This window comes from Zingiber officinale, chromosome 10B (genome assembly GCF_018446385.1).
Source record: "Zingiber officinale cultivar Zhangliang chromosome 10B, Zo_v1.1, whole genome shotgun sequence".
Lineage (NCBI taxonomy): Eukaryota > Viridiplantae > Streptophyta > Magnoliopsida > Zingiberales > Zingiberaceae > Zingiber > Zingiber officinale.
The window spans coordinates 35,491,622-35,504,471 of record NC_056005.1 but is presented as its reverse complement, the minus strand read 5'-3'; the positions used below and the strand labels follow the sequence as shown (position 1 = coordinate 35,504,471).

At 39.5% G+C, this 12,850-nt stretch overlaps 1 protein-coding gene across 1 annotated transcript; it reads left to right on the top strand.

The window, feature by feature from the left end:
- Nucleotides 1-10,837: 10,837 nt before the first annotated feature.
- LOC122029079 lies at nt 10,838-11,930 on the top strand. The gene is made up of 3 exons (XM_042588036.1): nt 10,838-11,170; nt 11,300-11,447; nt 11,872-11,930. Exons 1-3 carry the CDS (start codon nt 10,838-10,840, stop codon nt 11,928-11,930), a joined length of 540 nt encoding a protein of 179 aa, XP_042443970.1.
- The last annotated feature ends 920 nt before the right edge of the window (nt 11,931-12,850 follow it).

The following is a 12,850-nucleotide window of genomic DNA, read 5'->3' as shown; positions in this document are numbered from 1 at the left end:
GAGTTCTGCATGGCAAACCGTAGGAGTACCTTGTCAATTTATGTACTCTGACTTAGGCCAAGCAATCTCTTAGATCTATCTCTATAGATCTGTATGCCTAGAATGCGAGATTCTTCACCTAAGTCGTTCATTGAGAAACAACTCCCTAGCCAGGTCTTGACAGACTGAAGCAAAGGGATGTCTTTCCCAATGAGTAGTATGTCATCCACATACAATATGAGGAAGACAACTATGTCCCCTACAACCTTCTTGTAGACACAAGGTTCATCTTCATTCTTGATGAAACCAAACTGTTTGATTGCATCATCGAATCGAAGATTCCAGCTCCGAGAAGCTTGCTTTAGTCCATAAATGGACCTATGCAGCTTGCATACTCTGCTAGTATGCTGTGGATCTACAAAACCCTCAGGTTGTGTCATGTACACATCCTCGAGCAGGTTTCCATTCAGAAACACAGTTTTGACATCCATCTGCCATATCTCATAGTCATGGTAGGCTGCAATAGCAAGCATGATCCGAATGGACTTAAACATCGCTACTGGAGAAAAGGTTTCATCATAGTCAATACCATGAATCTGCTTGAAACCTTTAGCTACCAAGCGACCCTTATAGATAAGTCCATCCATGTCAGTCTTTCTCTTAAAGACCCACTTACACCCAATGGGTTTTACCCCTTCAGGTGGATCAACCAAAGTCTACTTGGTTGGTGTACATGGATTTCATTTCGGATCTCATGGCCTCTAGCCATTTCTCGGAATCTGGTCTCATCACAGCTTCCTGATAGGTGGTAGGCTCATCCTCTATGAGCACAACGTCATCATGGTCAGACAAGAGAAATGAGTATCTCTCAGGCTGACGACGTACCCTATCAGACCTGCGAAGAGGTATGTCTACTTGAACTGGTTGTTGTTCCTCAACTCTTTGTGGAACATCATCATCCACAACACTTTGTGGTTCCAGTTCAATTTCCATCGAGGCATCAGTGCTATTGTTCGGATCGTGAACTTCTTCAAGATCGAACGCGCTCCCACTAGTCTTTCTAGAAACAAAGTCCCTTTCTAGAAAGACCCCAGTCTTTGCCACAACTACCTTGTGCTGACTGGGAATGTAGAAGTAATATCCCTTAGTTTCCTTGGGATATCCAATAAAATAGCACTTGTCATATTTGGGTCCTAATTTGTCTAAGACTTGACGTCGAACGTAAGCCTCACAACCCCAAATCCTCATGAAAGACACCTGGGCATCTCTCCCAGTCCATATCCTATATGGTGTCTTTATCACGGACTTTGATGGAACTCGGTTGAGTATAAAAGCTGCCGTGTCTAGAGCATAGCCCCAAAGGTATGTCGGAAGATCTGTGTGACTCATCATGGATCGTACCATATCTAATAGGGTACGATTCCTCCTTTCGGATACACCATTCCACTTTGGTGTTCCAGGAGGAGTGAGTTGGGATAGAATCCCACACTCAGCTAGGTAGTCACGAAACTCATGGCTAAGGTATTCTCCACCTCGATCTGATTGAAGTATCTTAATACTCTTGCCAAGTTGGTTCTGTACTTCATTCTTGAATTCTTTGAACTTTTCAAAGGATTCTGACTTATGTGCCATCAAGTACACATAACCATATCTACTGAAGTCATCAGTAAATGTGATGAAGTACATATAACCTCCTCTAGCAGCAATATTGAAAGGGCCACATACATCACTATGTATGAGTCCTAACAAATCAGTCGCTCTTTCGCTGTGCCCACTAAAGGGAGTCTTGGTCATCTTGCCTCGTAGGCATGACTCGTATATCTCATATGATTCTAAATCAAATGAGTCCAGCAAACCATCCTTATGGAGCTGGGATAAGCGCTTGTCATTTATATGACCTAAGCGACAGTGCCAGAGATAGGTTTGGTTCATGTCATTTGACTTGAACCGCTTGGTATTTATGTTATAGATAGGGCTCTCAAGGTCTAGAATATAGAGTCCGTTTATTAGAGGTGCACTACAATAGAACATATCGTTTAAATAGACAGAACAATATTTGTTCTTTATTATAAACAAAAATCCTTTCTTGTCCAAACAAGAAACTGAAATTATGTTCTTAGTCAAGGCAGGCACATAACAACAATCATCTAATTCTAGTACAAGCCCAGAGGGAAGAGATAGATGATAAGTTCCTACAGCAATAGCAGCAACTCGTGCTCTATTTCCTACTCGTAGGTCTATCTCACCCTTCGTCAATGCCCTGCTATTCCTCAGCGCTTGTACATTAGTACAAATGTGCGAAGCACATCTGGTATCTAATACCCACGATGAAGAAATAGAGAGGTTGACTTCTATAACATGTATACCTGAAGTAGAAATCTTATTTCTCTTCTTCTTAAGATCTTCCAAGTATTCTTTGGAGTTCCTCTTCCAGTGCCTTGCTTGTCCTTGATATAGGTGACAAAGATGTTCAACCATATCGTAAGCGCCCATCAACTCATGTTGCTTCTGAAGCTTAGAATTCATGGTCGCGAGCATAAGACAGGACACATCTAATGCGTCATCTTGATGCTTCTTGTAAGCATCTCGGTCTGCTCACGTGGCAGTGGCAGGAGGAGCCTCCGGAATGGGCTGCTCCAGAACGTACAATTTACATTCTTGGGTGAGAACTATTCTCAGGTTCCTGTACCAGTCCAGGAAATTTGCTCCGTTGAGCTTGTCCTTCTTAAGGACAGATCGCAGGGAGAAGATGTTCGTGTTTGACGTCATGGCAATTCTACAACAGAAATAAATGCAGAAATAAGTATCATATTCTTAATCATTTAATTAGGCCTTTAACTAAATGATGCTCCCACTGAATTCTATAATTCACGTGGGACAAGATCCACATCATACTAACCCTTGAGTTAGCTTTGGCTAATACGCCCAAGACTTAGTATGATTGGTAGGTAACGATTACCAATTACATCTCTATGCAACTCTTGTTTATAGGATCAAGATCCGCATTGATATTAAAACTCAAGTTAGCTTTGGCTAATACGCCCGAGAGTTAATATAAATGTGATTTTGACCTATCTTTCCAACCGTTGGAAGAATGCCTATAGTTATACTCGATCCAACCGAGTTAACTAGAAATACTCAATCTAATTGAGTTGTACTCACCCATGCATTGATAGGCGGGACCAAGATTGTTCCTCCGTACCCTACCAAGATAGTATGTGTTGCTCTGCTTTGGCAGATTCAACAACTACATGCGATCGAGGTAGTGGTAGGTATCACGGCATGGTAGGCATTACGAGTTGGCGTGATTTAGATCTAATCTAAACGATGATGCGTATCATATACTCGATAGATCTAATCTAATCGAAGGGTGCATCATGTGCACGACTTAGATCTAATCTAATCGTAAGGCACTAATTAATTACTTAATTAACTAGCATGCATCACATACACACAAAACAATTAATTAAATAATTAATCAAATAATTTTGTGATAATGTCATGACCCTACTACGATCTTCTCAAGATCGGATGGTCAACCTAAGGTCAACAGCTTCTCAAGCTCCTTCCTTTGACCACCTCGTGTTGCTCGCGCCCTCCTTGTAACTCCATCTCGAGTGGACCTTCCACAGCTCCAATTTTGTACATTACAATTTTGAAACTCGAGTTACATTCGAGTCTAAATCTAATTTACAACCAGAATATATGAGAAAGGCACGATGCGCAGGTCGCGAAAATAAAATAAAAAAAAATAAAAATACAAGCACGCACATCACATAACGGCACGCAGGCCGTATTATGAATTACAACACATATTGTCCAATCAAATTGGGTCTTTGGGCCATGACTATTACAAAATTAATATATAATTCAAAATTATATATTTCTGTAATTTTTCTGTAATTTTTTATAATTTTACAGATTTTATGAGTAAAATTTTCCCGACGGTCCCGATTAGCGATTTCAGGCGCAATCGCGGAGCAAATCCCCTTGCGGGGTTAGGGGCAGTACCCCTACCCGCGATCTAACCATCGCGAGTTGCTCCTAAGCGATCCTATAGCGCCTAAGTCCGCTGTCCCAAAACAATTTGGGTCGAAACATTGCCGTTTCGGAAAATTCTTCTCGGTAGTCGAAGCCTACAAGTGTAAAAACACTTGTGCTTCGCTTCTACGAGAAAAATACCCATAAAATCATAAAAATTAGGAAATTCACAGAATGTTTATAGATCTATATTTTTCATAAAAATATGAATCTAAACTCGTACTCGCTTCGCACGTGGCTCTGATACCACTGTTGGGCTTTTCAGGCCGCGAAAACCGCTTTTTCGCGTCGCGGAAACCCCGAATCACCCTAGCCAACGGATCTCGTGCAAAGAAAAATTCGAAAACATACGAGTACGAGTTACAAAACTTCTAGATCTACATAATGAAGATCTTTACCCTTGTTGCGTGCCCTTTTACGTATCCCGCTCGTCCTCGGTATGCCGTATCTTGAAGTTGTCAATGTAGACAACTCTCTACACGTATCCACACGAACACACTAGGTGGAGGTGACCAAAAACCAAGGTGTGCTAGCACCTATGTGGTTCGGCCAAAGAAGGAGGAGAGGGAGAGCTTGAGAGGAAGAAGATGCAAAATTCCACACTTGAATGAATAATGAAAATCAATTCACACCCCATTCAAAATGTGGCCGACCACCTTTCTCATGTGTAACTCCCCTCATTAATGCATTAAGTTGTCATCAAGGAGAGAATGTAACCTCCATGAGGTGGCACTCACTAGTAACTCCCATGAGGTGGCAACCATGATGATGTGGAGTAACATCATTAGTCCACATCAATGCCAACTCACCAATGAGGTGGCATAAAGTCAAGTCAAACTAGACTTTTAATCTTCCTCTCAAGTCAAGTCAAACTTGACCAAATCTCTTCCATGGTTGATCTAATCTAACCATTTGATTCAAGCCAATTTAATATATAATGAATCTAATTCATTAAATTAAATTGATTCAATGAGTCATAATCTAAATTAGATTCATTGAACACATGAATCAACTTGAGTCCAACTAAAGTTAGCCCAATTAGGATTACTCTTAATCCAATTAGATTCATTAAATGAATCTAATCCTCTTGGTTCATCATAAGAACATAATCTCCATCTAATTGTCCTTAGTGTGTGACCCTATAGGTTCTTGTAACGTTGGCAATGCCCTAAACCCATTTAGGAGCATAAGTAATGAGCGGTATCTAGCAACACATCATTACTACCCAAGTTACAAGAATGTCGAGATCCGACATCACCTTGTGACTACTAATTGTGACTCCTCACAAAATATGACAAGTATCCTTCTATCCTAGACATCTAGATTGATCAATGTGAGGCATAGACCGTGTCATCCTCTGACCAATCTAAATCTTGAACTCCAAGTAGACTCACTAAATCAAATGAGCTCAATATCCTATATTGACTCATTTGGGCATGGCCATGCACTTCGTGGTCTCACTCTATCAAGAATACCGATGTCTCTCCCGTCATATAGGAGGGATAGATCCCATCTACATCACTCACATCCCTCCGCATAATTTGTTATATACCCAGTAATCGCCTTTATAGTCCACCCAGTTACGGGTGACGTTTGACGAAACCAAAGTACATAACTCCTTATGTAGGGAACCATGGTGACTTCAGGTCTAAGGACTAGTAGTCATACTAATAGCCACATGAGAAAGTATATGACACTCATATAACGATCCATGATACTTTCTCATGGCGGGTCATTCAGTATACATTCTCTAATGTATACCCATGTGTCAACTTGATATCTCTATATCCATGACTTGTGAGATCAAGTCATCGAGTTGACCTACATGCTAGTCTTATTAGATTAACATTGTCCCTGAATGTTAATACTCGACTAGGAATGATTTAGAGTAGTGTTCCCTATATCATCTCACTATTGATTCAACCAATCGATTGATATAGGTAAGAACCTCCTACTCAAGGACGTTATTATACTTAGTTTATTTGGCACCAATACAAGTAAGTATAATAACCAAAAATCAAATGCCTTTATTTATATAGAATATGATACAACAAGTCCGAAATACAACCATCAAATGATTGGCTCTAGGGCTCTAGCTAACATCTCTACTATGACATTAGAGTCTAGCTAGCTTGGTGACATTCAGACAGCCCAGGAGCAGGATCCTGAAATTCAGAAAATCAAGCAAGGATTAGCAAAAACAGAAAGTGGAGAATTTAGAGTGTCCGCTAGCGGGGGTGTTGTATTTTGGTGACAGATTATGTATTCCAGATCAGGAGGAACTATGAAGAAGAATTTTAGATGAGGCTCACAAGACTCCCTATGTGATGCATCCAGGCTCCACCAAAATGTACCAGGACTTGAAGAAGCGTTTTTGGTGGCCTGGGATGAAGAGAGACATTGCTCGATATGTCAGCACCTGCCTAACCTGTCAGAGGGTTAAGGCAGAACATCAGAGACCAGGAGGAGTTTTGCAGCCCATTCAAATACCAGAATGGAAGTGGGAAGACATTTCTATGGATTTCATAGTGGGATTGCCCAGAACCACGAATGGTTTTGATACCATCTGGATAATAGTCGACAGGTTGACAAAATCAGCCCACTTCTTAGCTATCAGGATATCGTACTCCATGGAACAGCTAGCACAGTTGTATCTCAACGAGATCGTTAGACTACATGGAGTCCCACGAACCATTATATCAGACAGAGACAGTAGGTTCACATCACACTTCTGGGAGTGTGTACAGTCAGCTTTGGGAATGAAGTTAAAGTTCAGCACAGCTTTCCATCCTCAGACAGATGGACAGACGGAGCAGGTAAATCAGGTACTCGAAGATATGCTCCGAGCATGTGCCCTAGATTTCAAAGGAAGTTGGTGCAAATATTTGAGTCTAACAGAATTTGCATACAACAACAGCTATCAGGCCACTATCGGCATGGCACCTTATGAGGCTATCTATGGGCGGAGGTGTAGATCTCCAATCTGCTGGTATGAGAGTAGTGAACAGAAAGAACTAGAACTTCAGACAGATCTAGTAGCAGATACCACAGCAGCTATACAGCAGATCCGCCAGAGGATAGAGACAGCTCAGAGCCGCCAGAAAAGCTATGCTGATACACGGCGCAGACCTCTAGAGTTTTTAGTTGGGGATTCAGTGTTCCTCAGAGTAGCTCCCATGAAGGGAGTAATGCGTTTTGGGAAGAAGGGCAAGCTAAGTCCCAGATATGTGGGACCATACCTTATTAGCAGAAGAGTTGGCAAGGTAGCATATGAGCTAGAGCTACCCCAGGAGATGTCAGATGTCCACAATGTATTTCATGTCTTTATGCTGAAGAAGCATATCCCAGATGCCACCCAGATGATTGAGCCCCAACTGGTACAAGTCCGCGAATACCTCAGCTATGATAGTCGGCCTACTCAGATAGTAGATCGAGCAGTTAAGAAATTGCGGAACAAGGAAGTACCATTAGTAAAAGTTATTTGGCAAAATCACACAGTAGAAGAGGCAACTTGGGAGACAGAAGCTAGTATGAGACAGAAGTACCCAGAGTTATTCTAAGTTCGAGGACGAACTTATTATAAGGTATGGGGGATTGTAATGCCTGAAAATTCTCAAAACTATTTTAGAAATATTCTATGATTTTTCTGGAGTTTTAGGATATTTTTATGGAATTTTTAGAATAGCGGAAGTAGTAAAAAATAAATAGAGAACGAAAATAGCCTACGCGGGAATTGAACCCGGGACCTAGCGAACTCTACGTCTTATAGGGTGACTCTAGTAACCAAGTGAACCCAGCAGGGCCGTGCTGAAATGAAAGGGAATCAATTTTATTTAAGTTAGAGTTGGGGCGAATTCGATCACTTAATATAAATAGGGAAATAAATTAGTGAAGAGTTATTTGATCGTAACGTTTCTCCTCCTAAAACCCTCACCGCCGACCCCTCCTTCTTTCCCTCTCTCTCTCTTGGCACACCAAGCCAAGGGCCCTAGGAGCACCTCCCGACGACATAAGGGATACGAGGACGCTCCTCTCAGCGAGAAGAACGCATAGACGCGAGAAGATCGTCAAGAAGATCTCTTCTCCGGAAAACCTAGCGATCAGATTTGTAAGAAACTTCGCGTAGAAGGTAAGAAACCCCTCACCTGCAGTATAAGTAGCTTTCGTGTGAATTTCATGTCTTAGTTTAATAATATGTAGACTATCGACACAAAGGATGCGAATTAGCGCATACCAAGTGTTCGATTAAATTGTTTAGCACAGAAAAATGCAACTTAGGCATTTTAGTAGCTTAGATAAATGCAATGGAGGCATTTTTACAGCTTATTTAGTCTTGCTTCAATTTTTACAGGACTAGATGTCCAATGGGTGGGCTCCCACAGTCGCCTCTAGGTTTAGATAACCTAGTTCTGGGCTTAGACAACCTAGTAAAAGCAAGACAAGGATTTATTAGCTTATGTTCAGTATTTTACTTTTCAATGGCACTGTACTGGATTAGATATCCATTGGGTTGGGCTCCCACAGTCGTCCCTAGGTTCAGATAACCTAGTAACCCTACTAAATTCGAGACTTGTAAACCCGGGTCTAGTTAGGGATGCGCTCATAGCACGTACAGTTGCCGGGCCCATTAGCAGTATGATTATGTATTTTCACCTATTATGATAATTAGTTTTCAAAACTCACAAATCAGTTGTGTATACAGTTTAACTTCAGTACTAGCTTAGTTTAGTTTAGCTCAGTTCTTGCTTCAGCTCAGCTCTTTCCTATGATTATGTATGATAGCTCTATATTCAGTTTTGTTACACATGCTTTAGATGATAGTATGTCATGACTAGCTTTTGATTTCCATGTATTGTATGATAGCATGCCATGTTTTCGTCCAATCAGTACATATTTTCAATAGCATGTTTTAAAAGCATATTGCATCGAATGCATGTTTTGTGAGGTAGATGGTTTCTTACTAAGCGAAAGCTTACAGATACTTTTTCCTTATACTGCAGATAAAGGTAAAGGAAAGATGGACTAGCGGAGGCTAGAGGGCAATGCGATGAAGATGTGTGTGAGCTGGTGTTTGGAATAAAGATCCTAGGGATTTTAGCAAGTTTAACAATTAGAACTTTGTCATTTTTAGTTTTTGCAGTTCAGTTTTCTTAAATGTTATGAATTAGTGGATTATGCATCATGTCATGTTTAGAATGCTAGATAATTGATGTTAGGAGGCATTTGATTTAATTTAGAATTGATATAAGTGATTTTGGCACGAAACAGTGCTGAAATCAGACTTCTGGTGCAAAATCAGAAACCCCAATCGATCGGTGGATCAATTGGGGGTCATCAATCGATCAATGGATCGATTGACAGCTTGTTCCGCGAATAGGGAGCTTCTGGATCAATCGGTCGATCGATCCGGATGCCTTCTGTCGTGAACAGGAAGCGCTAGGATCGATTGCTGGATCGATTGGCCAGTCTGGATCGATCAGCCGATCGATCCAGAATATTGCCCCGAGCACAGTAGCGTGCTGGATCGATCACTGGATCGATCCAACCTAAGTCCCGCATACAGTAGCCTACTGAATCGATCACCGGATCGATTCGACTATTCCAATCGATCTGTAGATCGATTGGGGGACCTGATAACAGCAGGGAAACCTCTATTTCAGTTCCTTGACCACGAGGGATGTAAAATACATCATGAATAGTTTAGATTACACCCCCTAGCATGTATAGAATAAATAAATGATAATAGTTTAGCAAAATTTTAATTAGTACAGCTTCCGCATCTAGATTTAGTGATGGTCAGGGAATAGTTAGCACAGCATAATGTGACGATCAGCCTTACAGCTTAGTTAGTAGAAGGCGGGTCGTTACAGAAAGTCCACCGGAGAGCAGGCGGTTGTTGGAGTCGTCGACCATCCAGGTCGTAGCATAAGTCCTTCCGACCTTCTACCACGACCAATCCAAGTCATATCCTACAAGCACGGTTTCATCAGTCGTAGTAGTTGATGCAACGGTTAGAAATGGGAGCAAACCCGCGGTGCATCTTTATACAATTATTATAGCTATTTTTATACCGATTTCACAAGGTAATAACGGTGTGGATTAAGAAATTAAATTGGAGTGAGGTGGTAAGATCTCACAGTAGACCTGCGATTGAAGACGCCGGAGCAACTTTCCGGCCGTGAGCGCAAGAGACGAGTTTCGATTGAACTTTCCGGGGAAGCGTCAGGTCGCCCGGAGGGCGGGCGCCGGAGGGGACCGGGAGCGAGGGAGAGAGAGCGGCGAGGGAGATTTTATTTGTTTTTTGGTAATAAGCGCTGACGAAATTTTGAACAAAGGCGAGAAAGGGAGAGAGTAACTTTTGTGAATTATTTTATCTGTAGTGAAATCGAGCTGGCGGTGCCACGTCTGCGCGTCGCTCACGGTCGCGCACAAAGCGTCGCCCAGCATAACATTTCTCTCTCTCTCTCTCACTCTCTCTCACTCTCTCTCTCTCTCTATATATATATATATATTCTCAATCAAAATTTTATATATATATATATATATATATATATATATTTTCTCAATCAAAATTATTCACATGCCAAGAAGTTAAATTTATAGTTCCTTTATCGTTTATTAGCTATTGTCTAATTAACTATTAGTTAGTTACTTATTTGTATGATTTGCAACGTTTTAAAAATTTTACAATATTTCACAGTTAAGTATTACCAAATCATCTTTTGATTATATCATGTTTTATCATTTATTAATAAATATATATGATGCACGATAATTATTATTAATAATTTAATTTTCTTTATAATAGATTCTTACTATGTCTAATCTTTCAAAGTTAGAGTTTGTGGCTCTTGACATTTCGGGAAAAAATTATCTATCGTGGATTTTGGATGTGGAGATTCATTTGGATGCTATGAGTCTTAGAGACACCATAAAAGATGGAAATAAGGAATCTTTACAAAATCGTGCAAAAGCAATGATATTCATTCGTCACCATCTTCATGAAGCATTGAAAATTGAATATTTGACAATTAAAGATCCACTTGAGCTATGGAATAATTTGAAGGAAAGGTATAGCCATTTTAAAACCGTGATTCTTCCAAATGCTCGTTATGAATGGATTCATTTACGTTTACAAGATTTTAAATCTGTAAGTGAATATAACTTAATAATGTTTAGAATTAGCTCAAAATTAAAATTATGTAGTGAAAAAATTACTGATGAAGATATGTTGGAAAAAACATATTCTACCTTTCATGCATCTAACATGCTCCTGCAGCAACAGTATAGAGAGAAAGGTTTTAAGAAATATTCTGAGTTGATTACATGTCTTCTGGTGGCTGAGCAAAATAACGAGCTTTTGATGAAAAATCATGAGATCCGTCCAACTGGTACTGGTCCAATCCCTGAAGTGAATGAGATAACTGGTAACAATGATAAACGACAGCACAGACAAAAATTTCATCATGGTCATGGTCGTGGCCGTGGTCGTGGTTGTAGATATGGAAATGATCGATCTCAAGAAAATCATGATGGTTATAATAAAAGAAACACAACAACTCACCAGAAGTGGGTTAACAATAATGTTCATCAAAAGTGGACAAATGACAATGGTAAAAGGGTTCAAAGTGGACAAGATAATGACGAAAAGAAATCAAAAAATTCATGTTATAGATGTGGCATCAAAGGACATTGGTCACATACTTGTCGTAAAATACTTTATTGATCTCTACCAAGCCTCTTTAAAGGGCAAGACAAAAGATATAGAGACAAATGTTGTCTTTCAAGATAATAATACAATTGTTGGTCCTTCTATGACAACACATTTAGATGTTTTTGATTTCTTTGCAGATCTTGATGGAGGGATAGACAATTTGACTGGAAATGAAGATATTTATGGAAATGTCTAAATCAATCAAATATTTTAAAATAAATTAGTTCATTTGCTATTATGTTTTCTTTTACTAATCTTTTAGTTGTTTCTCATTATGTATCTCTTTTGTTTTAATGAAGAATATCATGACTTTTGGATTAAATAATGGAGATTTATGCCTTATTGATAGTGCAACAACACATTCTATATTCAGAAAGAAAAAAAATTATTTTTCTTATTTAGAAATGGGTGAAAGTAATGTTAATACAATATCTGATACTACAAATATTATTGAAGGTTATGGAAGAGCTAATATATCATTATTTGGAGGAACAAAATTTGTTATTGACAATGCATTGTTCTCTCCTAAGTCTCAAAGAAATTTGCTAAGTTTTAAAGATATTCGCCGAAATGGATATCACATTGAAACATATGATGAGAATATTGAATATCTCTATATTACAAAATTAGTGTTGGGTAAGAAACATGTATATGAAAGATAACCCGCTTTCTTATCTGGTTTGTATTACACAATAATATATGCAGTAGAAACAAATGTAATAGTAAACTCAAAGTTTACTTATTCAAATGATTTTATACTTTGGCATGACCAATTGGGACATCCTGGTTCTACAATGTTTCAAAAAATTATTAAGAATTCACATGGACACCCATTAAAGAATCAGAAGATTCTCCAGTTTAATGAATTCTCATGTTCTGCTTGTTCTCAAGGAAAACTTATTATGCAGCCTTCACCATCTAAAGTTGGAATTGAATCCCCTGCATTTCTGGAACGTATACAAGGTGATATATGTGGGCCTATTCACCCACCATGTGGACCATTTAAATATTTTATGGTGCTAATTGACGCCTCTACAAGATGGTCACATGTATGTTTATTATCAACTCACAACCTGGCGTTTGCGAGATTGCTCGCCCAAATAATTCGGTTGAGAG